The 27928-nt window shown below is 40.5% G+C and overlaps 1 protein-coding gene and 1 long non-coding RNA gene across 4 annotated transcripts in view; one reads left to right on the top strand and one right to left on the bottom strand.

Moving 5' to 3' along the window:
* Window positions 1–26571, top strand: part of LOC139671166 (sodium-dependent neutral amino acid transporter B(0)AT3-like) — a 27334-nt gene extending 763 nt beyond the window's left edge. Inside the window, exons 2-12 of one of the 2 annotated variants that reach the window (XM_071553556.1) lie at window positions 8592–8732; window positions 10286–10423; window positions 12240–12421; window positions 12804–12914; window positions 17828–17940; window positions 18200–18328; window positions 18945–19101; window positions 20713–20917; window positions 22518–22677; window positions 23151–23313; window positions 24390–26570. In XM_071553556.1, coding sequence (XP_071409657.1) covers window positions 8592–8732; window positions 10286–10423; window positions 12240–12421; window positions 12804–12914; window positions 17828–17940; window positions 18200–18328; window positions 18945–19101; window positions 20713–20917; window positions 22518–22677; window positions 23151–23313; window positions 24390–24602 — 1712 coding nt within the window. In that variant the 3' untranslated portion in view covers window positions 24603–26570. Of the gene's footprint in view, window positions 1–8591; window positions 8733–10285; window positions 10424–12239; window positions 12422–12803; window positions 12915–17827; window positions 17941–18199; window positions 18329–18944; window positions 19102–20712; window positions 20918–22517; window positions 22678–23150; window positions 23314–24389 lie in introns of both variants that reach the window. The other variant, XM_071553557.1, reaches the window with a different exon arrangement.
* LOC139671168 (uncharacterized) lies at window positions 10857–27928 on the bottom strand. 2 transcript variants are annotated; one of them, XR_011697681.1, is made up of 6 exons: window positions 27846–27928; window positions 27526–27641; window positions 25434–25509; window positions 23413–23583; window positions 22475–22662; window positions 10857–13685 (listed from the first exon to the last, which is right to left on the bottom strand). It is a non-coding gene; the product is annotated as an uncharacterized lncRNA (long non-coding RNA). The 2 variants fall into 2 exon arrangements; XR_011697680.1 differs by lacking the exon at window positions 27846–27928 and having other exon boundaries at window positions 27526–27828.

Raw genomic sequence — 27928 nt, 5'->3', positions numbered from 1 at the left:
TTAAAATGCTCAGCTGACAGAAGAGCAACAGGAGCCTGTCAGGTTGCATGGACAGCTGCCCAAGCCTGTCCTTGGGCACCATTCCCATAAAGAAATTGCTTTAGAAACAGACAATTTTGTAAATATAAATGGATCAGAAAATAATAGTTAATAACTCAACATCCACCGTAGCTTTTGAAATCTGCCACTGTCTAAAGCGGAGTGAAAGATCAAATTGTTTCAGCCCAACATTATTTGTTATCTTTCAATTAATTGGAGAAACAGAAAATTCAAACCTGGAGAAACTGTTAAATTACAGAAAATATCATTAAATCCAAGCTTGTTTTACTAAGATATTTATATTTCTTGATGAACTACATATATTTCAATCAACCAAGAAACCAAGAATGGATGTTGCTTTTAATGGAAGGAAGTGTTTCAGAAACAAGTAGCCACTTAAGGACTCTGGTAAGTAGCTCAATGAATGAGATATAGAAGGTTGTATCAACAAAAAGAATCTCGGCATATATAAGCAGAGTACAAGGAAGTGGGTAGAGACACTGCAACCAATACTAAGACAACTTCTGGACCTCTGACTTTTTGTGAAAGTCCACTTTTTAAAGTCAACTTGAAAAATGAGACAAAATGCAGAGAAGCCCCAACAATTATTCAAGGGCTCTGGAACAAGAAACAAATTAAGAATTCTATTTATTTAGGTAATGAAATTGAAAATGAAAAGTTATGTTTATCATAATGGAAATTATTTTGGTGGAAGGGAGCTTTTTGACCTTGAATATGTAACAGCTGAAAGTTACAATTACACAAATACAAAAAAGAAAATACAAGACATGGTAGGTTAGATTCCTCCCAGAAGACTTGATAGTTTCCATTATTTGTTTACAAGATGTGAAACCCAGTGAGATTCCCTCAGAGAAGTGCCATAACTGGGTGGGTAGAAAGCCACAGGTGCACATGGTTTCTGCATTCGTCCATGGGAAAGACTAGAAAAAAGGTCATTTCAGTTAATGATACTTGCACTAATGAGACACGTTAAAGACCTTTAGAGAGACATCCCATAGCAGATACAACAGAAGACCTGCAAGGAAAATGCTCTTATGGAGCAGGGGCTGTAAGTCAAATATTCTACAGCATCTCAGGTGGCCTTTCTGTCTTTGAAAGCAAGGGAAAAACCATTCAGTATTAAGAAATAACCTAACAAAGCTAACGTAATGTGATATCTTTGTAATGTAATGAATGATTAACACAAAGCACTCAGTGGAAGGTTTGAAACTCACAGGCAGGGCCATAGCAAGATGCAGCTCCTCTGTACATCTCATTACACGGAGCTGCTTCAGGGGCCACCAACTGTGTGTGAGGCTTCATGAAATTTGTGCCTCAGAGTTTTGTGCAAATCTGGATTAAGATGAAATATTGTTCCACTGACCATTAAAAGGCTCTCACACCTCCTCATGAAGCAGCAGTGGTAGCTTCTCCGTGCTGGAGGTGGGGGAGAAGCTTTGGCCAACTTTTTCAACACCTTCAGATCCCAGCCTCACTTCAGAAGACAGCAATGCTCATCTGCTAGTAAGGTTTGATCTCTCCCATCCATCCCCCCCTCTGGGGTCCTCTGAATTCCTGCCCTACAAACTTCACCACCCCAGGAGAAGCATGAGACTGACTGCGAGGAGACCCCTGCTGACCCATCTTATGGACTGAACAGCACTCAGAAAGTCTGTTTGCTTGTGTATCCAGCCCTAGATCTCTCGTATTTCCCACAGGAACTGCTAGGGACAAAAATTACAGGGGCTAGAGCAGGTTTAAAGATAATGAAAATAGGAAAATGCTGCAGGAGCAAAGGCTGAGTTGCTCCTTTGCTCTGTGAATAGTGATGCTGGCAGTGAAAAAGCAGTTTAAAACAGCTGTCAGACTTGGTAATGGCAAACAGCTACTTTGCCTCACCACAAACAGTGGCACAAGACAGTGGTGAATTAAGGTCAATGTATGGATATGTGGCTGGTGTTTGGTCACTGGGCTTCAATAAAGGGCTCAATAACAGGATGGACAAAGTGCGGTGGGGTTTGTGAACAATTTATTCCAGAGAGCTGGCTTTGGAAAAGTTGAGTGAGTCATGAAGATCATTGAGAAGACAGAGCTGTTGAGTTTACACCAGTGCATAAGGGAGTTGCATTTTTCTTTTGTTAATTTAAGGCAGTGATGTGATTAGGGGTTGTATTTTTGAAAGGGAGCAACTCAGGTGCAAGAGCCCAGCAGATTTTCAGGAGTACTGGAGCATAAATCCTGTTTGTGTGCATCTGAAGATGTGAACATGGGAGAGAACAGCGGCATCATAGTTAACTGGGAGCCCTGAGAGGTGCCATGGATTTGTGCCTCCAGCACAGTCACAAGTGCAGTGAAACCTGGTATGAATATGGCATAGACATGCTCGAAGGCTGAATAGCTTCTGAGGTACATTTTCACAGCTGATTCAGGTGATATCCAAGTATTTCTGAGTTAGGCAATGTACTTTTCCTCATCTCTACATCTTTTAAAAAACAAGAGATGAAAATAAGAGCCTGTGTATTTGTCTCATGTCAGCTGTTCCCATCAGACCTCTGGACCTGATTCATCGCACATTAGTGTTACTCAGTAACTCGGATCTAATATAATATCAGTTTTGCTGACATTTATCACCTGCTGCTGTTACTGATTGTTTGGATTTATTGCCTGAGTTAAGTTAGTTATTTACTTTTCATGACTAATGGGTATGAAGGTTGTTTGCCTCAGTCAGTGGAGGCAAACACAAATGTTCCCAGGCAACTGGGATTGAAAAGAAGTGTCTAAATGGGCCAGTATATAGTTTGTCACTTAAAACTGAGACACTAACAAGTCATATATCTGCATGTGTACACACACAGTCATCTGAGTACACTTAAGAAAAACCAAACCAGTTGTAGCTGGAACTGACTGCAGTGGTTTACTTTTGATTTTTGTAGTATATGCTTGCCCAACCCACAGGCATTAAAAATGTACATAGTGCCTGAGCCTACAAGATGGCTAAAAAGTAGTATCATTAATATAAAATACAGCGTCTTCCTAGGAAAATAAATACACATAAACACTACAGTCATGCTAAAAAGGGAGAACTGTTTACTTCTGGGACAACCATTTACAGACTTTCGTAACCCTACCTGACCTTTTGCTCAAACTTGAACTACAACTTGCTGCAACATGCCTGGATCACTCTGTCCTCAGAAGGAAAACAAAACCTAAGAGGAACAACATGTATACCTGGAAGATAGTGTAAAAAACAAACAAAACCAAACAAATATAGTATGTTGGGAAGAGCAGAACAGTTCACTCTCTGACAGAAAAATTGTGTTACAGCAAGCAACTAACTTCATTTTCTGGATTGTTGCTGTGTTCTGTCAAGTCCTTGGTGAAAAGCTGTGACATTTGGAGTTGATCCTTTCATAATTTGTTATATTTGATCGCCTTTTACAGCTCAGGTTGATGCATGCTTGTATGTGAGTGCTGCTTGCTTGCATCCTTCAGTCATGAGTATTTCATAGGGAAGATCACCAAGGTTATTTTATAAGCTGATCTATGGGTGTTACACATCATTGTTTGAAATGGGTATTGCCCCCTTGGTTTTCTGGGCATGGCTTTAGCTCTTACAGTGTTACTCAAGGAGATACAGTAATTTACATGGCACATTGAATCCTGCCAAATTTCAGAGACTGTAAGATCTACAATGTGGCCAGTAAGTCAAAATCAGTGCCACATAAATACACTGCACAAATATGACTTTTATAGTAGCTCATACTTTCATCTGGATTGAGGCATGTGCAGGAGACATAAAAAAGGTCATTTAGTACTATTTTCTGGAGAGAGGGGCAAGTGTGATTAAGTTGCTCCTTTTTCCTACCAGATGTCTTGATGTGAATTCTTGCCATGTTGACTACTACACTGCTTAGCTGAATTCCCACAGAGAAAGTGGGACAGGTCTGACAGTTCCCTTTCTACAGCTAACAGCTTTTTCTCTGTATCTGAACAAGTAGTTGCCACCTATTGCAATTTCTTGTTGCTGAAACATAAATCATCACAGGTATCTTGCCATTAAATCCTCAGTCTTTTGGAAAAGTGTACCCATTGCCATTCCTCCTATGCACCAACAGAATCAGTGAGGGTGACCTCTGAATGCTTGTTCCACTCTATCACACTGAGATGTGCTTTCTGAGTTTTTTGAACTCTAGAGATCCATTTCCTTTGAAATTACTATTTTGCCACTTTCCAGGCCATTTCTGTTTATTACAATTATTTTTTCTACTCCTAAATCTCTATCTATTTCTATGCATGTTCTTGCCTTTCAAATGCTGTTGTGTCTTTAGATCATCATTTCAAGTCACTTGCCCTTCTTCTGCAAGTTGATCCACAAGCACTGCTGCTAATATGCAAAATCAAACACATGGATTGGTTCCTCCAAGTTTTTCTCCAAGATTTAGAGGTCTTTGTTATTATCTCAACATCAAGCAAATCTACTGGGTTTTCTTCTCTGTGTCTCACTGAGACTCATTGATTTCTGCTGGTCTTGGTACATGTAGACTTGGAAGTCACCAGGCTGATTCTACAAACTGCTTTACATCTCCACTAGACAGGTCTGCTGGTCTCTCTTTCTAAGAAGTGACAAACCCAGTTTGGTTGTTTTACTCTGTTTTGCTGGTTGCTGTGAGCCAGCTTCAGACTGTGCTCCTTCCTGAGCATCCTGATCATTCTGTCATGTGGTGCACCAGCAGCTGCCCAGAGGCTGCCCAACAGGTCATGCACTTCCCACCCACTGTGTCATGTGCCGGTGACATAACAAAGATTACACCTTTTGAGTGTCAGTTTGCTGAATAAGATTGAGCAGTTGCTTTTCTGACCTGACTTCCCTATGCATTGCAAACAAGGGGTCAGGTTTAAAAACCCTCAGTGAACCTCAAGTGCACCAGGTCCTTTCTTTTCTCCTGCTGTGACTACGGAGGTACCTCCCCTCTGGCGGTTCTTCAGCGATGATGTTACACACTGGTGCTCCTTGTCCCTTGGGGCTCTGTTGTTAATGAAACCATCTTACCAGCATGTGCGGTATTTGACTTGTAAAAGCTCTTGAAGGCTTTCTGTGCCTTCTCACGGGCACTGGGATTGTTCCACAGCTTTGTGGTATCCTTGTGCAGGATCACCTTCCAAAGTAACTTTTAATTCTTATAGATTTTGAACAGGCTTTTTTGTTTTATTTTCCTCTTGACCTTTTCTCAGTGCTGCATGTATCTACCTCCTTTATGAATTTTGTCACTTGCTTTATGTCTTTCTGACATAAGGAATGATGTAGACTAAAATTTTCCCAGGTCATGCCTCAGTGATGCAACTAAATCATGCTCTGGCCATACTTTTGATTTTTATGGGCATTTTTTCAGACTTTTAAAGTACTTAAAAATGCTACATCACTACCATTTTCCTAATTCATTTTTTGAGAGGAAAAAGTTACTGAAACTAAATCTTTTTATTTTTTTAAAAGAAATTTCCCCCCCCACCCTCAGTTTGCTTCCTAAGTAATTTATTATCCTTTCATTATAGAACATATAGATCTAGAATATCTAGATATAAATATATCTAAAATGTCCAGATACAGGATAATTTGCTACCAGTGTTTTGTGGTTGTTTCTGCTACAGTTTCCTTTTCCCATGGCTCATGGAAGCCAAATCTACAGGATTTCTGCTGTGTCTGTGCTACACCTTATATGGGTGCTGATGGGGTTTTGCTGTGCCTGTGTTTAAATGCTCTGGTTTGTGATACCTGCTGTGTGTAGGTTGTTAGGTATCAGTTTGCTGCTTCATTCTGGTTCTTGCATTTTCTGCTTGCCTTTTCCATGGTTAGATTTCTCATTGCATTTTTTTAAAAAAGGCACTTAAATTTTGCCTTCTGGCACATCCTCTTCTATCTACTGAACAGAGCCCTTGACTATACAGTGCTAGAGGGTTCCCATTCACTATTCCATATCTGATACATTTGTGTTAATGTTTTTCTATAGGTGAGGCGTTTTATTGTGGAAAAGAGGAAGCTTCAAGGGCTTCAACAGACTGCCTATTCTCTTTCTGACTGCTTTCTTTTTGCCTAAAAATGAAATGCAATGGAATGAATAACTAAAAACTTAATTTTACACTACGAGCCATTTAATTACGTTTGAGAAAGATTAGCTTCATAAACTATTTCTTCTTAACCCAATTTTCTGCCATATTTTCATATTTGCAGATAGAAGATTTTTTTATATTGTTCTCATGGAAAACCACTATCTTCTTTCCAAGTGTGACATTATGTTTTGCCATGCTGTAAATATGTCTGGAAATACACACAATCCAGCACAAAGTAAACAGGCTTTTATCAGCAGAATGTCTAAACACACTCTGCTGTCAGTGGCACAACTAGCAAACTGAAAAGGGGAGAGAGATAACAGAGGGTAGTTTGCACTAATTATTACACAGTTATTTCCCAGGAGATATGATATGGGAGATAGGTTGGTCTCTTATGGAGCGCTCTGCTAGCAAGGGCTCAGCATTGTATAGATTGCAGTGAGACAGTGACTGCCCCAAGCTGGGGTATGAGCAGGCAGGCAGATGAAGAAGTAGAGTGCTCCGTACTGCAGTGCTCCAGTCACTTGCCTGAATATTTTGCTCTTCCCAGGAGACAGTCCAAGGCATTGTGCTTTCAGGAGGGCTGGGTGGGCACCCTCAGGGGTGCTGTGGAGAGGGATGCTGCAGCAGGTTTGAAGATACTGAGTTCTTATAGAAGGGACCACCAAATTCCTTCATTTTTACAAGGGAGCTTTGGTAGGTATCTCCAGGTGAGATTCCATCAGGTGGCAAAACACTTAAAAATAAACAAATTACTGTGGTCCTTAACACCCACTGTAAATCTCTCTCTTGGAGGAAGGCGATTTATGACAGGCACCTTAGAGCTTCCTCCAAGCACAAGGACTACTGAGCAGGAGTTTCAAGGATCCAGACAAGGATTTAACATACTGGGAATTAACTGGAGACTTCTTTTTCAAATCTGCTTTTTAGCAGTGAAAAACATCTTAAGAATTCAGATCATAAGGCGAGACATTTATTTCCACCTTTGGCAACTTAAGAACAGTGCTCCTTTGTGAAAAGCTTTGCTGATTTTTGTTCCTATGTATTACTGATAAAAGGCTAAACCATTCAACACCACACCTTCTCTGGGTGTTGCATGTTTTTATTGCAGCACATAGCAATAGGTAGCAAAGTTATTGCAATATGACACTAGTCCAAGTGATTAGATTTATCTGCCCAGCCTTTCTAAATAGCCAGTGATTGCAGAATCCAGGCACCATTCCAGGTGGAGACCAAGAATCCTTGTGCATTCCCCACCTCCCTCACAGGGCTGAAGACTAAGCACAGAGCAGAGCTACTCTGTTCAGCTCTGTCAGATGGGGATAAGCGAGGCTGCTCTCCCTGCCAGCCTGGAAGGAGAGGAGAAAGTTTCCAGAGCTGGAAGAGCAGAGCTGAGCAGACCCAGAAACGAGATTTGGAGGCAAAGTAGGAATCATATAACAAGGCACAGGTTTATTGACAAAGCAATGAGGAGCTCAGAATCAGTACATGCTGGTTGGTGGAGGACTTCTGTCTGTTTCCCTGGAGGAAAGAGACTTCATGGTCACAGTAGCTGTTGGTCATGCCAATAAACTTCAATTTATTACATCTCAATTTAATTGGACATTCAGGCAGGTAGTATAAACCTACTGATGAAACTTCTCCTGGTCTCATAAAAAATCAGTATCTGTGCAAAAGAAGGGAGACCCAAACCCAGGTTCCTTCTGAGGGAAGGTGGGGGAAATGAGGAATTTCACACAGTTTAGCAGGAACTAGCCAGGCTGCTGGCAGGGCTAGTCCCTTCCCACAGGCAACCAACAGCATGTGCTGCTTCTGGCCCAAGGGAGATGCTGTGAGAAAAACAGGAAAGACGTAAAGGACACAAATTGGGAAGAAATCGGGTTTCATTGTTCCCATGTTTCAAAGAAAAACTTTAGCCTTGCTTTCAGTTTTTCTTTAGCCAGAAGCTCTGTGCTGTGAGCAGAACTTCATGCAATAAAGCAACCTGGTCTCTTAGGGGTATCCAGCACAAAATCGTGCTTCAGCAGCAGAGGGTGGAGGAGACCATGCCTGAGAGATTTAGGAAAGGAAGTGAGCCAGTGCACTGAGGAGAAATCAGAGGGTGTAGGGGACAGACAAATCCTTCTGCTGTATGAGAATGGGGACAAAAGAGGATGCTTAAAAGAAAGGGTCTTCGATTAAATAGTGAGGCTACTTATAATGGACTGTAGCAATGCCTGAGGCAAAATGTCCTGTAACCCTAAGCATCCCAGTCCTTCCTCCTCCATCTTCACCAATAAAACTACCAGTAGCAGATGTCATTTGACAGATGTCCCTAGAAGTTACACCTCTCCCAATATATCCTACAAGGACTTTGTTAGGTTCATAAAGCAGATTAATTAACAAACAGTGATTTCAGGGATGTGCAGATAATTATGTGACTTAATTGCACTTAATTGTGTTTTCAGGGGCTTTCCTGATCCCATACTTCATCGCTCTTCTCTTCGAAGGAATCCCACTGTTGTATCTTGAACTGGCCCTAGGACAGTGCCTGAGGAAAGGCAGCATTGGTGCCTGGAACACCATCTCTCCTTACCTGGGAGGTGTAGGTAAGTCTCTTTGGGCCCAGCTCAAGGAATTGCAGATGAGCTCCTACCCAGCACTCACTTTTTACACACCTATGCCTGATGCTTTTTAGGATACAAAAAGAAACGAGTGTTAGGATTAAAGAGAAATGTTTTACAATGAAAGTGGTGAGATACTGGAACAAATGGCCCAGAGAGGGGTGGTTCCCTGGAAATATTCAAGGTCAGGTTGGATAAGGCTCTGAGCAACCTGGTCTAGTTGAAGGTGTCCCTGCCCATGGCACAGAGGTTGGACCTGATGTCCCTTCCAACGCAAACAATTCTATGGCTCTGTAATTCTATATTGCTCTCAGTAGGTATTCCTCTAGGCACACAGGAGCCTAAAGTGCAAACCTCATAATCTTTGCTGTTGGGAGCATAATGAACACAAACTCTGCTAGCCAATGCTGTCCTGCCCCTACCATATCTTGGTGCTCACACAAGGACTGCCTGCCCACAGTGCTTCTTGCTCCTCCCTCACAGCCCTTCCAGAAGCCAGTCTTCTGTGTCCATGAACAGTGGGACTGAAGGGAGGACAGACAGACATGAAACCAGGAAGGGGATCCTGGCACCTCCTAATGAGTCTAGAGCTCCCCTCCACAAGAGGGGGACACGGTGGGGTTACTGAAGGGATATTAACCTGGCTGTGTGTATCAGACTGGTGTATAGTGCTGTACTGGCAATTCTTTTCTATTTATTGAATATACTCTGAAAAAACACATCTCATGTCCTGCATGCACTATTAGGCTGCAGAAGGGATTAGGAACAGTCACCATGAGGGCTGAAGCATTGACTCTGCTGGGTATTTGAGACAGCACTCCGGTGCCTGCAGGGCAAGGAGAAACGCTTGGATGCTCCAGCCAGCCCTGCTTGATCATGCTCTGCATTAGGCAGGTGCCTGAAATGGGCTTGGCACTGACAGCCACTGTGGGCACGTGTGGCAGGAGAAGGGGTGGGTGGGAGGAATTATCTAGGAACCAATGGCAATCAGGAAGAAATACCAAACAGCAGGGTGGTGCTTTCAGCTAAACCCATCTCCTTCGATTAGGCATGTCCATACTCCCTTTGTAAAAATGCAAGCAAGCAGAAACTGTGGTGTTGATATTCTTCCCTCTCTATCAAAGGAACAAAACAGTTACCAATTTAGGGTATATGTGCATGATTTGGGACAAAAGAGTGGCCTCATGCAGTCACAGCATGCTGTAAAACTTCACTCTCTTTTGGTTTATGCCATTATGCTCTTTTGGTCTCTGCTGTTAAAGTTGTCCTGTGTTGAAGAAAACAAGGTATTATGTACTAGAGCAGAGATTTTAATCCTAATCTTCTACACAAGTAAGAGAGTGTCAGCATTCTTGGAGCAGGATTGGTGAACTTGGCATAAATGCCCATCTTTCATGGGAAAATTATGGTGCAGGGCAGGGAGGATGGACAAGAAAATCTTGAAACAATAGGAAATGGGAGCTTCCAAGACTAGTACTGTGACTGACTGATAACTTTTTCCAAAGCTTTTCTAAGCTGAAATCTTGTGCTTTCTGCAGGTGTTGGTTCATGGGTGGTGTCAGTTCTGGTGAGCTTATACTACAACACTGTTTTAACCTGGGTGATGTGGTATTTCATAAACTCCTTCCAAGAACCTCTTCCTTGGAGTGTTTGTCCTCTAAATGAAAACAGAACAGGTAACTACAATACCATAATCACTATTAGTGAAAGGAGGGTCACAAACATCAGTCTGGGCTCAACAAGAGACCCTGAGAAACCACACTTGATTTGGCGTTGAGTTGTGCACAAGTCCTTGTTTAATTTCAAGTTAAAAAGGTCCAAGAGTCACAATGGCCTACTCAAATTTATCATCCTCACAGAAAAAACAAAACCCAGAAATTCCATGAGCCATTTGGCTCCATTTTAAAATGGGAAGCAAAATAACAGTGTTTTTGAGAGAGAGAAAGAAAGAGAGAGAGGCAGAGGGAGAAAGAAAAGAAAGAAGGAAAGAAGGAAAGAAGAAAGAAAGAAAGAAAGAAAGAAAGAAAGAAAGAAAGAAAGAAAGAAAGAAAGAAAGAAAGAAAGAAAGAAAGAAAGAAAGAAAGAAAGAAAGAAAGAAAGAAAGAAAGAAAGAAAGAAAGAAAGAAAGAAAGAAAGAAAGAAAGAAAGAAAGAAAGAAAGAAAGAAAGAAAGAAAGGACACAACCTATGAAGGATAACAAGGACTCCTCTGAAGTCTTTATAACTATTTTTCAGCTTTCTTTTCTGCTCAGAGTTTGAGAGAAAACAAGTCCCAGGGCATAGAAAGAACCATAATCTGATTAAGAGGCTAAGTGAAGAGACAAAACATAGGAGAAGTCAACTTTATTTTGAAGACCACAGGACTGTTCTAGAGTAGGAAGTCAATAAGACATCACTCATCTTTCTTATAGAAGTACAGAAAATTATTTGGGCCTTAAGAAATGATTCTTTTATTTCTCAGGTTCAGATGTTTTCCAGATATGCTTTGGAGATCAACTATTTAATCAGTATTTGGTATACAAACTCCTGCATTTTTAATTTAGCATGTTTTGAAAATAATGAAGAAATCCTTTAAGGACAGGTTTTTCAATAGCAGTGTCAAGATGGCACTTCTCCATCACAATGGCAATGATCTCTCCAAGATGCTGCTTCCTAACTGAGAAGTAGCAGCTGTTGCCATCCACCAAGCTCAGCTGAACATGGACTGCCCCAGGCTTGGTGTGTGCTGGACCTTCTGGTTATGGGGCAGCTATCAGTGCTGCCTCTGATGGCTCCACACTGCGTAACCTCAGCTTTTAGAAATGCATTGAGTGCCCTCAGAACATACCCAAGTCTGGCTAGGAGCAATGGCAGGGACTGCAGAACCCAGGGAACCCAGGTTTCCAGATAAAGACAGCAGGTTAGTGGTTTCCCTGGAGATCCTCTGTCAACCTCCTCCTCAGGGATTTAGGTTGCACATAGGCAGAGGGATGAGCACAGGTTGTGATGTATATCATGTTCCCAGGTTCTTTTTCTTCAGGCAGAAAGCCTGGCTGGGGAAATGTTCACTCTCCTGGGTACAGGTACCTGACGTTCCTGCTAGGTTCCTGTCCTGGAAACATAAACCAAAGTGGCCAGCGCCTGTGTCTTTCCCCATTACAGGGACCTGATGTAGCCAGGGGATCCTGGCCTTAGGTGGTGTATCCTCAGGAGCCTGAAGTTTGTTATGGCTCCACCAACTTGTAGACATAAAGCTAAAAATGTCATAGTCTCCACTGCAGTTAGTTTATATTTTATATTGCACTGAGTCCAACGTTGTTTCTATTTAGAAAGTTATCTCCTGTAGAAATGCTGGGGATATTCTGGTGAAGATCTCATGTAAGTCTCACAGTCTTAGACTGATGAGACAGAGTTGGTCTTGCTGCTCAATACAGACAGCGCAGAAAGTTGACCCCTGAATTTGATTTGACAGCTCACAATTTATTCTAACACTTCACACCATTTTATTTTTCAGGGTTCAATAAAGAATGCTATGAAAGCACTGCAGTAAATTACTTTTGGTACAGAAAAACTTTGAACATAACACCTGATATCACCGAGAGTGGCACATTACAGTGGTGGCTCATTTTGTGCTTAGCAACTTGTTGGGCAATTGTCTACCTCTGCACCATCCGAGGAATTGAAACTACGGGAAAGGTATAGAAAGTGCATTATCCCACACTTTGCATCTTGCTTTCCAGATACTGATTTTTTACCACCAAGGAAAGCCTTCCTCATTTATCCCACATGCACCATTGTCCAACACAGCAAGAACAGCAGTACAGGTGGCTTAAAATGATGCTTCTCTCTTTTTCCATTGCAAATGCTTCTGCCCCATTGGTCTCTTCTCACACAGTTTTAAGAGTAATTTTGTTAGAAATATACCATTCAAAAGCACACCATGCTTCTTTTAAAGATGGCAATGTTCATCTGTAGCTGTTTTATCAAATATTATTAGGATTATATGTTGCAATAACTTAAATAGGGTTTATTGAAGTTATTGCCAGTAACTGTCTATCTTCTGACTTTCTTACTTTAGGCAATTTATGTAACAGCAATATTTCCTTACCTGGTCCTGACTATATTCCTTATTCAAGGGCTCACTCTACCAGGAGCCACAGACGGTCTGGCTTACCTCTTCACCCCTAATGTAAGTATTGCTGCCTATTTCTCCCCCTGAGATTTCACATTGTATACTCATTTTCCAGCAACTCCTGATCTAGCTCTCTATCCAAGAGCTCAGCTAGGCTCTTTTATTCTGAGAAAAATTGATTTAGTATTTTAAAATACTTTGGAAGGGAAAAAAGCATCAAAGTATTTAACAGTTCAATAGTAAGCATATCAGAAAATGCTGGAAAACTATGTTATGGATACCTCAGCCTTGAATGTGTAAGTAAACTTCACAAGCACAGTAAAGATGAGATTTCCCTGCCAATGCTAGAGAAATTACAACTTTAATCTTTTAAGGATTCACAAGGAATTACACTGCAAAGTGATTTTTTTAAAGGTTGAAAGTAATTTTCTCTATACATGTTTCGCCTTAACTGCATTTTGCTCCCCTCCCTCATAGCTGTTCCTAAAAGACAGAACTTCTGAAGAAGAACCCCTCTCCCATTCTTTCCTCATCTTCTCAAAGGGACAGGAGTCCCAGATTCCTCCCATATGCTGGTCATTTCAGAAGGACCTTTTCACACTGTCCGTAGTGGCATTCTCAAATGCAAAGTCAAGCCGTCCCACTGAGTGGTTGCTGTCAACTGTAGGCTCCTCACAGCTCTGCCTTTGTGCTAAAAAGCTCCATAAAGTGGTGAGTGCAGAGGAGGAAAAGCAGCACCCACTGATAGATGGTCTCAGAGCATACACTGGTTCCACAGCCACAGCAGTGCTTCCAACCACAGAACACTGGGTTTTCTCCCTTCTTTTCCTACAAGAAGAACACAGACATTAAGGAAAACATTAAGCCAAGTAGCCTGGAGATACATTACATGCCAGGCTGGAAAGGGATGACAGCGAGAGAAGCTCAAATGAGACATCTCTTTATCCCTCCCTCTGCAAGCCCAGTGGCACAGCCATCTAACAGCTGCCAGAGCTCAAGGACAACCTCGGTTATTACAAGAGACCAGGACATACACTCACATCTTTGTAGGGCTGACAGGACAATAAAAGCTTGGTGCAACGTGTTAGGCAAGCAAACAGGTTAGGTAACACAGCCAGACAGGATTTGGCCTGGCTTTTGGGTTTCTCTGCAAGAGGTCAGGCATGTTTGGGATTTAGGATCATTGCACACTGAACTTTAATGCAGAAAGTAGATTTGTGTATATTTCCAAAGCTTTAAGTATTGCAGTGCTGAGGAGGAGTGGATCATCATAAAAGAGCTGGATGGATTTGTAGACTGGCGCCAGAAGTCAGAGTGGAAATCCGTCTGCAGTCAACCTGTAGTTAATGGTTAGCTGGTTTGAGGAAGCAGATCCTGGGGCATCCTTGAAAAGTCATCTGAAGATGGTTCTAGTGATGAAACTACATTCTTATCTACAAACATGGAAAAGCTGATGTAACAGCCTGGTAAGCGATATCTGCTACGGGTGTTGCCATTGCATAGAAAGTTTTAGTTTGAGAGAGAGATGGCTTTGTTAAACTAACCTACCAACCACTGTGGAGGATCCTCCCCCAGCTGCAGTACCAGTATTTTCTTTTCTGTTAGCCTGTTTCATCAGGAACTATTCCCACCCCTGCCACCAATAAACACATGCCTTTTTCTTGTTATGCTTCTCCATGAGGAATGTCTCAAAATGAGTTGTACAGGGGTGTTGTTGGTTTGTGGGGGTTTTTTTGGGGTTTTTTTGGCAGAGATTTATCTGGTTCACCCAGACCACATTACCTTACAAAAATATAAAACTTATTTCTTAATTGTGTGCTGTTTTCTTCCTTTGCTGTCTTTTTGCAGGAAGTTTGTAAATTTTTAGCAAAAATAAAGTAAGAATTAGCTCACCTACTGCCTGTTCAGTTTGCTTTTAAAATAAATAAAATCAACCCTTTTGACATTCTCCACTCATTGAAGACAATATTTTACAACTTTTTTTCTAACTTTACAGAGCAACAAAATGTAGTTTCTGATAGCTGCCACATCCACTTTCTGGTAACTGTGACACCTCAGTGTTTTTGAAAATCTGTGGTAAAATCTAGTGCTAAAAGTTACATCATAGCCAGTTTTAAGATTATAATAACTTAAATGAATTCTTTTTCCCCCCAAACCACCACTGTTTATGTTTATTCACTTTCCAAGTTTGTATTTCAGTTCTCATTAACAAATTTCTCAAATAACAACTGCATGCATATGGATTCAAAATGCGGCAAGCTGTGCAGAAATACATAGACTTTTTGCCATCTGACATACTTTCAAGACCCTAACTTTTAGAACAAATAATGAATATTTGTTTTCATTGACTTTCAGATGTGAAAAAGTCCAGCAATCTACTCAGTGTCTAAATTCTTGGCTATGTGGAAAATGAAGCTGCCAAGAAAAAAAAAGATACTGAAGTGATGCCCACAGACACCTGAGGGGAAAGCAGAAATTATAAAAAATGAAGCAACACAGGAGCTGGAACAGACTTTTGGAAAGGTTTTTGGAAAAATAAATAACCAGAGGCAGCAGAAAAGAGATCCCATCAAGCATTAACAACAGTCTGCATGGCTCAGCTTCAGTGGACACCTGTGTCAGCTCAGGAACACAAATATCTCCTTCTTCAGTCTCTTTCACATTTGAAAGCCCTTTAGAGACTGTAAATATTTGGAAGTTCTCTGTCAAAGACCAATTCCAAGAACTTGGCTGGGCAACTCACGACTGTGTCCAGAGCTCTGTAGCTATTTAACAAACAGTGAGAATGGCCAAGAAAAATGCAGCATGAGCACCAAATCCTCTCTTCACAGAGGCAATTTGTAACTTTTTCCTCTATTTTGCAGTTATGAAATATTACTGTGCATGGACACTTAAAGCTTCTTTCAAGGTACCCGGGCTGTCCATACTGTTCCTGGTATTAAGGAGAACAAAAGTACTGTTTTAATGAACTGCTGCCTTTAAGTGCAGGATCACTTGCTGGCCACTTGCTTATGAGAAAAGCATTAGCTGTTTTTACACATCACAGGGTCCCCCGAAAATTTTTGTCTGTGTTTCATGTGTTCAAGTATCCAAACATCTTACTGCCATAGGGGAGTGATTATACTTCCTTTCCTCATTACTCCTGTGTTCATTCATGAACATTCTGGTTGTATATCTTCATCCACATGTTTCTGGCATCAGCACATTTTTTCTTCTGAAGATACACTTATAAAATCTGTATACCATATTACTGAAAATATAACATAACCTTTTAAATAATTTAAGAGCAGATAATGACATTGCCATGGCTTGTTTGCCAGTCTGCTATTTCTCCAAGTTTGGGAGCTGATTAATATCTTTTAGAGTCAATAAATGCATTGCACCTTGCACCAGTCTAACTATCTCCGGACTCCTTTGCCAAAGTCCCAAGTCACAGAGCCAGACTTGTAGGAGTCGCATCTGTCAGCACTGACAACTGACTTGGCAGCACTTACTTGAACTGTGAAGGCCACACAGATGTGTGAGTGCCAAGTTTTTGCACTGCAATAGCAATCTAGATCTGCACCTGCACAAGGCCCTGCCAGTGAGCACTCTGGCCTTTGCGAGTTTGGTTATGATCTTTCAAATTAATCCTCTCAAAACGTTTGCCTAAGGTGAAGCACTTCAGCCAGGAATGGTTACACATATCTGCTTGCTATGTTGTATTGGATAAAAGGTTGCACCAGTTCTGCAGTGGGGTCAAAGCACCGACCTCCCCGTGGGGAGAGCATCTGCAGTAATGGCTTTGCGTGCATCCAACCTCACTGATGTGAGCCCATTACTCTTGCTCTTCAAGCTCTGGCCACCTGCAGAGAAACCCCAAATACCACTTGGGTCTTTTGACATACTTACCTCCCACTCCTACAAATGTTCCCAGTCAAGTACTCAGATCATCAGCACAGACACACAGACACAGAAGACACACAAGTCATTCTTCATGACTGGGATGCAGACTGGATTCAGACTGATGTAAACCAAAGTGAAATACTCTGCAGCCACAGTATTACTTTTGAACCATTTGGCTTTTAAAACATTCTTAACTAATACTTGTTTCTATTCCCCCTCCTTGACAACAGATCAGAAAGTATTTCACATGGTAGGGTATGAATATAACATGCCACTTTCTGCAGGAAACTAATAATTATTGACCACATTCAAATTTTACCCGTTACTTATGTTTTCTTTCTTTTAGACTGATTTCAATGGCATGATTCCTTAATGCCACAATTTAAATCTGCTTAACATTCTCTGTAATCCAACAATCATTGCTTTTTGATTAAGCTTTCTGTGTCACTTTGTTTGCCCTTACATCAAAATTCAGGTTTTGCTCTGTCATTTTCTTTTTCCTTATATTTCCTATGTCATTCCTTTATCTTTTATTGCTGTTTTCACAGCCCCCTGAATCTCAGACAGTGTTTTGAAGGAATATTCTCTTCTTGTCTGCTTGGGCTTTTAGTATTTTTTATTAAATTATTTTTAAGTGAATTTGAAAAGCTATGGAATCACTCTCTGTCTTAAAACAATGAAGGTTTAATATTTCTTGATACAGTTTTAAGATGATAGTATTCTTTAATGGTAGGTTACCAAGTATGTGAATTTAAAAAAAGAAAGAAATTGCGAAAAAATGTAATCTATTGTCCCTATCATGTTCCTAATGCCCAACATTTAGAAATACATTTTTATCATCAGACAGAAGAGGTGTACAATTAAAAAGATTCTATGATCACTGTATACATTTAAGTAGCCTAAATGATGTCCTCAAAAACATCTGTTTTACTGATCTGTTTAGTACCAATTTCTATTTTCAGAGTATTTAGATGGCAACACAATTCAAAATTTCAGAAGTGAAGTAAGAGTTGAGCTCTGAGAGCTGCAAGAGAAGAAGATATTTTAATTTCAGCCTAGTACATGCATTTTTCCAATTATTTCAGCTGAATACTTTGAAAAATCCCCGTGTGTGGCTTGATGCAGCTACCCAGATTTTCTTCTCTCTCTCTTTGGCTTTTGGAGGGCTTATTGCATTCTCAAGCTACAATCCACCAAAGTAAGTAGAACTATAACCTTTATTAACTGGCTAAATTCTTGCTGCATTATGTGTAATATTTTTAAATTTTAAAAAACTCTGAGATATTTATAAATTATCTTAATTTTTCTAAAGGACCTTGACGGGTCAAATAGATTTTCTAACAGAAAACAAGGGAGAAAAGTCTAAAAAATCAAAATGTTTGCAGAAATAAGTAGGAAAATCACAGATAAAATACTGCCTTTTTTAGCTACTTTATTTGTTTGAATGCTATCTCTAGAAATGACTGTGAAAAGGATGCTGTGACAGTAGCAATTGTGAACAGCATGACATCCCTCTACGCTTCCATCCCAGTCTTTTCTGTTTTGGGGTTTAAAGCAACCACAGCATACTGGGACTGCTTGGACAGGTGAGAAAGTTGTGTTCCCAATGTTATACTGTGCCTAACTAGACACTCTGTTATTTGAAAATTACACATTTAGAGAATTTATTTTCAATGAAAAGGAAAAACATTTATGGAGAAGTCTAATGTAAAAATAGAAAGTATTGCGGCACTGAGGCAAGAATGATCAGGAGTACCATTTGTAAGAAGCAAGATAAATTATTACCATATAAATACATAATTATAACCACATAAATATATCCATTTCAAGTAGTGCATCAAGGTTCACATATCAATCTCAGGCTAGCATTAGAAGTAGTAAGAAACCAACCCCTTTTTCTATTCCACCAGATTCACTAAGTTACTAAACACAAGCAGTAGAGATGATCTGGAGACCTGATAAAACAAAAATGTTTTAGAGACTCCCTCTGTGTAAAGTACTCACAGTTTGAGAGCAGACATTAAATAGTCTGAATATTTTTTCCTGTTTTATATATAAGCTGCCAATATTTCCCTCTACATTGTAAATAGCAGCACAGAAAGTAAGCACAACTTCTGAGTAACATCTGGATATGTAGCATAGCATTTCCAGCCACATCATCTGCAAACATTTAAACCAATGATATGTTGGTTTCTCTGGCAGGAACATTATCAGTATCATCAACGAATTTGATCTTCCAGAAGAAAGCATCATGCGAGAGAACTACACATCCTGGATTAGTTTCCTGAGTTCATCGTATCCAGAAAAAATTGCTGGACTCAAACTGAAGAGCTGTGACCTTCAAGAATTTCTTGATCAGGTATCATAACTGCTTTCAACAGGTAATCCTTAAACAAAATAATGTAGAAGGATTGGTATCTTCCTTTTTCTCATAAGTGTTGTACTTTGCTCTACTTGTAATGACTATATTATACATAATCATTGAAAAAATCTATTTTTCAACATCTAAATAACAATACTGTTGTAGGATAGTTTGAACTTCAAGCTGTCTGTTATGACATGCAAAATCACACATAATTACCGTAAAACTACTCCACAAGGGTTCTCCCAACCTGGACCCTACCATGGACACTACATTCAGTCCTACTTTGATATGGAATAAGCACAACAAAGGGAACATATCTAGATGAAAGATTTCAGAAAAAGGATGCTGAATGGGAATATCCTATTAATCTATATTAGGAAACCATCAAAAAAATCTGTTAAGATGTATGCTGTTTGCCAATAAAATACATCATGCTCCTCTTCCTTTCCTTATTTTCCAACCCTCTTAAAACATTTCCCCCACCACTACACGCAGATGTTTCTTCTCTGTTTACTTGTCCTACTGGCGGTCCCGTGGTGTAAAGGAGAGCACTCTGGACTCTGAATCCCAAGGACCTGAGTTCGAGTCTCAGTGGGGACCGTCCCCTGGCAGTTCAATGCCTCCCTGCCATCCCATCCCATCAGATCTCGGACACTAAGCAGGGTCAGCCCCAGTGAGTACCGAGTGCTGTGACATTCCCCCAAGGACTTCACTGTCACTGTCCAAGCTCACTCGGCCGTGGCAAATGGACCTTAGGACTTAAACGGTGGGGACAGTTCTGTGCACGCTGTGCCTCACCTAAAAAATCCACTGCGCAGGCTGGAAGGGCACACCCACATGGGGAGAGCCCTTCCCAAATCTTCGTTCATGAAGCCTGGCCATACATACTTGTCCTGCCTCATTTACTTTCTCCACTGATGCTGTCTGCCAAGGTCAGAATGTGCTAATGCACAGTGGCCTCAACACACAGTGAAGGTGAAATAGGCTATTTTACTTACACGATGGAGGAGTCCAAGGAGGACATTCCAGCCCTGGCATCAGTTTGTTTTGTCTCACTTGTGGCAGCTCACATTTCTGATTTATAGTTTGAAAATTTTTACTTCCAAATAGTAGCAACATTAGCATTTTTCAATTTTAATATCATTGTCCTTGGGAGACTACATTAAAAAAATTTGTTTGAAATTGGCTTTTTCCCTACTAGTTTATTCTGCCTTGGGGGTTTTGTGATCAACAATTCACCAATTCCCTTGCTGCTAGAGTGGCAATTGTATCCCTATTCACATCTCTTTACAGCAGCTATCACATCACAGATTTAGAAAACACACTTCAGATGGTATTGGCAAAACAACTGCTATTTCAATTACAACACTCAGATCTGCTTTACTCTGTGCAAGCTAAAATTCTGCTCTATGACTGCCTACACACCTCTTAATAGAAAATTTAAATTCCCCACAAACACTCTCCACTGCCCATTTTCTCAAGTGCTGGCTGGCACAGAGGCTGACCAGCACCCTTGACTCCAGAGAAGGACAGAACTGTGCCATAATTACTTATGCATGAGAAATGACATTATAATGGTTATTTTTATCTGTTTGAATTCTGCAGAGTGTATCAGGAACTGGCTTGGCGTTCATTGTTTTCACTCAAGCTATCATTCTCATGCCAGGCTCCCAGGCCTGGGCCATCCTGTTTTTCATAATGTTGTTCAGCTTGGGCCTTTCTTCGATGTTTGGAAACATCGAGGGTGTCTTCACTCCTCTTCTAGAGCTTCAAATTGTATCTAAAACAACACCTAAAGAGCTATTATCTGGTAAGGTATTTGGTTTGTTCAAAGAAGGTAGCTTCTTTATACATACTAAAACTACCAAGTGCTTAATAAATATCACAGAGAAATTAATAGTTTGTAATATTAATTTAACTTAATCTCCCAGTGTAAGTAAGGATAGTGGATTGTGTTTGCAGAAGATAAGCACAGAGATGAGGCAGCAGTTATGACAGAGCTGTCAGGTGACTGTCATACTGCCTTTTCCATTTTTTTCTTAAGTTTGCAAATTAACTGTTTCAGGGTGAGAAAGCTTGTTAAACTGCTCTTCCTGGAGTCGTTACCCTGAGCTGTTGTAGACATCAGGAAGAGCCTTGTCTTCCCTTAGGCCTTTGGCACTAATAGAAATTACTTTAAGGCATGCAGTGACATCAGCTGGTCTGCCATAACCACCTGCACATGAACTTACCATACTGTCACACCTGTTGGAGAGGTCATTCACCCTATTTCATTCAGGTTTATGATGCTACAGATTGTTTCATATTTAACGTGAACTGCCAGAGTAGAAAATTACCACTTGGAAAAGGAGGAATGAGTGTGTGCAGTCCTATTCTTGCACCGAAATTGGAGTCTTTTCAGCCAGAGGCTGTTACTGAACCCAATCTACTCCTTAAGAATCAGACTTGATGAGAGTCTGAGAGATCCTACTGTGAAACTGGTCCAGAAAAATTGGTTTAGAAAAATTTCTGAAAGTTTGATGTAATGGTTTAATGATGCTGCAATGTGCCCTTTCAAATTCTTATGGGAAATATTGCTGTCAGGCCGTTTGTAGTGTCTTCCTGTGGCATCTAAATTATATCCTTCATTTTACAACTTCTTAAGTGGAAACAAATTTATTCACAACTTGATGAGGTTACCATATTGGTTTGAAATTGATTTTCCAATTGTGAACTTCCTTAAATTAAAGAAAAACAAAAGTCTGGAACCAAATTTTTACAGAATTGAACCAAAGTCCATCTCAGTCAGAAATTTGTAACACATTAGAAGGACTCACAAATTGATGACCAGCCCCTGTCTACGTCCAGAAACATTTTCCCTCCTTCCTACTTTTTTGCACAATTACTCCAAATCTAAATCTTGCTAAAGGGGAATTGACCATACAGAACTGTGCTGAAACCCAAACCATACACAGTGAGACATAAGGGACATACATCTTTGTAGCTTTGGGCAATCTGAGGAAACAGTGCAGAAATTCAGGGAGTCCTTGCACTTCCGAGGTGCCAGCTGCCTGTGCTCTGAGCCCATGGCTGCATGGAAACGAGGGCACTTGAAACTCCCTACATCAGTCAAAAATGAGCATTGGGCAACAACAAAGCACAGCCCAGGCTTTCTGATCGAATAACAACGGAAGGATGCTCTGAGTCACCGGAGTGCTTTCCTCCTGCAACAGTGGTGCCTCTTGGCCAACACACAAGGGAAAACTGAGTTTGGGAAGGGATATTAGCTCCCCTAAGGTAAAAACAGCTCACTGTACCTCCACAGAGGGAGAGAGAATAAAAATTACTAGAACAAGAGCAAAAATATTTAGAACAAAAATATACTTACCAAGTTCAGTATTCTAGTAACAACGATATCTTCTTTTCTTCAGGTATAATATGTCTAATTAGCTTCTGCATTGCTCTGTGTTTTACACTGGGTTCAGGGAGTTACTGGATTGACATTTTTGACAGATATGCAGGCTCAGTGCCTCTGCTAGTTGTTGCCTTCTTTGAAGTGATTGGAGTTGTGTACATCTACAAAATTGAAAGGTACGTTGGAAACAGATGGCGTTCTTTTCCCATAAGACAGAAATGCAGCTCAGGTTGCAGTAATTCTGTCCCTAACATGATTTGATTCAATGCTGGTTAATTCACACTTCCTCTTAACATGCTGTGCTTTTTTCCTTATAATTTTGTCTTTTTATTTCAAATATTTGAATAGTCTACAGAACTGCTGCAGTATTATCATGATTTATTTGTGTCTAGAAAGCTTAGACTAGGTGCTCAGGTAATGTAAATTGACAATGTAAACTCGTCATTCATCTCTGGTAGGGATCAATAAAGACCTACTTTATTGATATTATTATTTACTCAAGTTAGTAGTAAGTTATTAAAGAATTTTATGAAACAGAAGAGATTTAGGGTGCTGTACCATGTGTTTAAAACTTACAGAAAATTATAAAAAAGGGAAACTGTTACCACTTTATGTCTGACATCATCATAAACATGCCTTCTTTTACAAGGTTCAGTAAAGATGTGAAATGGATGACTGGTCGAAAACTCAATCTCTACTGGCAGATCACATGGAGGTTTATTAGCCCTCTGCTCCTGCTAATTGTCTTCACGGCCTTTGTTACTCTTCAGATGCAGAAGCCACCAAGCTATGCAGCCTGGAACCCTAAATATGTATGTTCCCAAGTATTTTCAGAACTTCTTTTAAAAGCAAAAATTATCCATTTTTCTCCCTTATGCAATCCTATAAAATCATTGCTATTTACTGCTTACCTATGGAATGCAGCCTGATGTAGTGCACAGAATGAGAAGGCTCCAGCATGAAAAGAGGTTGCACATACTAAAACGTGTCTCCTCCTGAGGAATCCCACATACTTTGTATTTCTTAGGGTCATGTGTAATGCTGAGAAGTGTTGAAATGAAATGTTCACAGACATTCCATACCTAGAGGGTGTTCAGGTGTTCAGAGGTAGAACAAACACATGAGCAGAGCCTTAGAGCTGCATAACACACGTCAGGCATGAAAACATTTTTCAGTGAGAACTACCAGTATCACTGGGGTCCTGACAAATATATGAATGTGTACTTTTGACAGGCAGACAGGGAGGGAGCAGTGGTCCGAGAACACTATTGGTTAATTTAGCAACAAAGACATGTTGATGCTGAGAATATTGGATCTGGGTGTCACTGTCTCATGACAACTGCAGCTTCTTGGATCCCTCTCAAATACATGCTGTGTAGGGGGGCCTGAAGATTGATTCTGATCCTAAACTGTATGAGGATGACACACCAGCAGTATCTCCTCCAAATGCCATCAAGTACCTATCATCCCAAATAAAAACCATAGCCAGACTTGCAGAAATTATTTTATCATAATACCCTCAAAATCTCTGACAGAAATCTCCCCTATTTGACACAGAACACGCTCAGTTATTGCTGACACCAGGAAAGCTTTGAACACAAACAAGAAAAAATAGAGTTTAATGAAGAGAGGGTGAAGGTTTGATAACCCTTTGGGCTGTCCCTGTATCTCTAACAATGCATCACAATTACAGCTATAAACCTTTGATAGTGTAAAACATTTACAGTCATCTTTAGACTCAAAAGAAGGGTTTACAGAGGACATGGCCACTGAGTACTGTTGTTAACCAAGAGTAAAATTTTGCTATCCTTACTAAAACAGTATAAGAAAATGCAAATGTAAGTGTATCTACCAATTCTTTCTTTTGTTTGCTTTTTTGTCTCCACAGGAAGGCTTCCCCATGAAAGAGGAGAAAGTTTATCCACCTTGGGTACAGGCAATCTGTGTGCTGTTAGCTGCCCTTCCCTGCGTGTGTGTACCTCTAGTAGCACTTTTCCATCTGATCAAACAAAAGCGCAGAAGCAAAGACCCAAACTTTGTACCACCAGAAGTATTTTCATGTCAGGGGGCTAACAGCAACTTTTCTTATTCAAAAGAATAAAAACCCATTGTGTTTCTCCATAAGCAAACAGAAGCCATTGTTAGGCATGATTAGCTGTCACATGGTGGTATGTAACCAACTCGGTATATGCAGTTCATCCAATCACTATCACTCTATAAAGAGTACTGCTATGTTTCCTTTAATTTCAGCCAGTTTCACTGCAGTTATATTAATCTTGTCCCTCCTGCATCCTGTCCTACATCCTACACACCAAGTACCAGCCCCATTGCATTAACCCTCTTTACGCACTACCAGCTTCTTTCCAGCCAGACTTTAAACCTAGAAACCCTTTTAGTTATTGCTGGTGCCTTCTGTCTTCACTTCTAAAAAAACAGCCAGTTCCTAAGGATCAGCAACATAAAAACTGGAACACAAGCACCTACAGTTTCATGCACTGACACACACATCCCACCCTGAGAGATGCAAAATGGAAGCTCTTAAAGAGTAACGGCTCCTTTTGTCCACTACACTCTACTTTATATAAATCCCTATGCCTGCTTAAATAGTAGTTATTTGGGGATAATTTCATATTCTCCAGCACTGCAAAGAGCAAAAATAAAGCATCAACACTTAAAAGAATGCTCATTAAGTAAATTTGAGCAGTTAATTCTGCACAAATCTCTTATCTTAGCAGATTCCAGAATTCACTGTAGTGGAAAATACTGTGAAAACAAATGATTCATTTTTCCCCCTGAATTTCTCATACTTAACACAGTAACTGAATAGTGTAATAAAAGTGCAGATACATGGCAGCCTCTCAGTGAGCTGCAACCTTGCATGACACAACAATGAAGTTAATCTTTACTTAAAAACATGTTTTCCTGTACTTGCCTGTAAATCCTGGCCACTCTGCAGTGATGGGAGATGAGAATTCCTTTTGTCAAGATACATAAGGCACCAGCAGCCTCTGAAAAAAATATAGGCAAAGTCTGTGAGGATAAGGTATGACAAAGCCTTTAGGCTGAGTAATTGAGAGAGTCAAGGATAGGAAAGGAAGATTAAGGAAAACAGAGGCAATTTCAGTATTTAGCCTTGCGATAGGCTATGCACTAGGAGGACTTTATGATGGGTGTCAGGAATTTGGCCACACAGTGAGGGTGAATGACACCAATTGAAATTCTGCAGAGCAAAGGCAGTAACCTGATTCCTTGAAACAGGCATAAAGAGGAACTGCAAACCTGGGATGGAGAGTGGATGATTTGTATCTTGCAGCTTAATGCTTTTTAGTTTTGTTTCTTTAGTACACAGCTGCTGTGGTAACCTCCTGTCCTGCACCTTAAGGTTGAACTTGGTGATTTTTGAGGTCTTTTACAACCTTAACAATTCCGTGATTCTGGGAACTGGCATGGACAGTAAAACTCTCCTGAAGAGGTGATGGGACTAGAACAGTGGCATCCAACCTATCTACAGCCAATGATGAAAAGCACACCATGCTTTGCCTGCTGGAAAGAAATGTACAGGGCAAACAGTCTGTGCGCATAGCAGTTGCCAGGCCAGAGCCACTATGAGGGATGAGGAAAACAGCTAAGTGCCTGAGCTACAATTTTTGTTTCCGAGAGCCACGGGCTTAGCCAATGGTCCATATGATGATGTCCTGCAGTTCCCCATGGTAGCCTGCCAACAGCCTCAGCCCTTCAAGTCAACAGAGGGGCAGGTCCCCCAGCATGGAAACACAGCTTCTGGCAGCAGAAGTCACAAGTCACAAAAGTCCCAGCAAAGTTCTTGATGTTCTGCACCTACGCACTGTAAAGTTCTTGACAATGACATGGAAGACTTAAATTGCTACTCTGCCTGTTGCAAATGAAATTTGAAATGTTATGAATAAAAAATGCTTCCATGAAGAATGAATAACAAAAAAATTTTGCATTTTTGCATGTATTTATATAAAAGTCGTAAATATGTAAATAAGATTTTTTTAACTAACGAAAGCATACACTTTATATTCATGTCCCTGACTGCAGACACCTAGATGTCCAATAAAATCACATATGCAAGTAAATGCAGCAGATATAAGCATCTGTTGTTAAGCAAATCACATCCAATTAATATGGGCAAAGGCTGAGAAAATAATTAAACTACATATACAAGACTTTCAAGTCTATAAATCCATATTGTCACTGTCATGGCACTCACAGACTTCTTGACTTTTGAGCTGCCTCTTCCCTCACATTCACCAACAGGGAGACTTCATGGGTCACCACACATGGGGTTCAGCCTAGGACAGTACTCAGGGGCAAGACAATTTTCAGCTTCAGTAACTACAAATAATAGCAGGCAAACACACTAGCCGAAGTTACTGTTTAGCTGCAGGAGGTGTGTGGAACACGTGTTGAGCAACTCTCACAGAAACACCGTGTTTCTGTTGTTAGTGCCCTTCTGATATGACCTCTACCCAAACTCCTGTGCCTATTCATGAGAGGCACATCACCTTATAGGTACTTTTTTCTCTTAAATAGCATGACTGACTCTGTTATTTGAGGATGTGCATGCAAATATGTAACTGAACACATTGAAGTCTTAACATACTAAGTGCTTTCTACTTCTGCTCACTCTTTGAATATTTTATCTCCATATCCCAACAAATCTTCTTTGCTATAATACTTTGCAGTAAACTCATACTGTTCTCACAGACAAGACTTTTCTGGAGTTGTCTCGGCTGTAAGGACAGCATGGATTCTTTGGAGGCAAATCAATAAACGACATAGACACATGTGTCACGATGCCCAGCCTTAAGCAGAATCCACAGAGCCAAGACAAGGAGCTCAATCGCCTATTAAAGGAACAAAGCATCAGAAGGAGTGTTGCAACAGCACTATAAATAAGGATGCATCCAAATTATCGTAATACAATAAACATGCAGAGAGAAAAGCATACTCCCTCTGGAACACATGCAGTTTCCTACATTGCAAAATTTGATACCTACCTCAATTTGAGATTCACAGTTCGTAATTCCTTCCCAAAAGGAAGCAGTGGGGAGAAAGATGTGTTTGATGGTGCATTCTTCCAGAGGGACTCCTGTCAAATTCCTCCCTTCCAGCCCTGCACATAGATTAGAAAATAATGTTCAGCCCTATTCCTCTTCCTCCTCACACAAATCCTCCAAGCAAGCTCACTTGCAGAGAGGTTTTTAACACTTGTAATGTAGGTTGCACAGCAAGCTACAGAGTGGTTTAGCTCTCAATCTCCCTACTGACTTTCTCTTAAATACTGAGACAAACTTAACCTTCACCCCAACCATCAAACCTTTTGCAATTTTCCCAGCTGTCCAATGATTGTTGAAAATCCACATTACAGATTCAGAATGTTCCTAAGCTAATTCATTTAAT

The sequence above is a fragment of the Pithys albifrons genome, chromosome 4 (assembly GCF_047495875.1).
Source record: "Pithys albifrons albifrons isolate INPA30051 chromosome 4, PitAlb_v1, whole genome shotgun sequence".
Classification (NCBI taxonomy): Eukaryota; Metazoa; Chordata; class Aves; order Passeriformes; family Thamnophilidae; genus Pithys; species Pithys albifrons.
The sequence above is the reverse complement of the archived record's forward strand: the minus strand, read 5'-3'. Positions and strand labels throughout refer to the sequence as shown.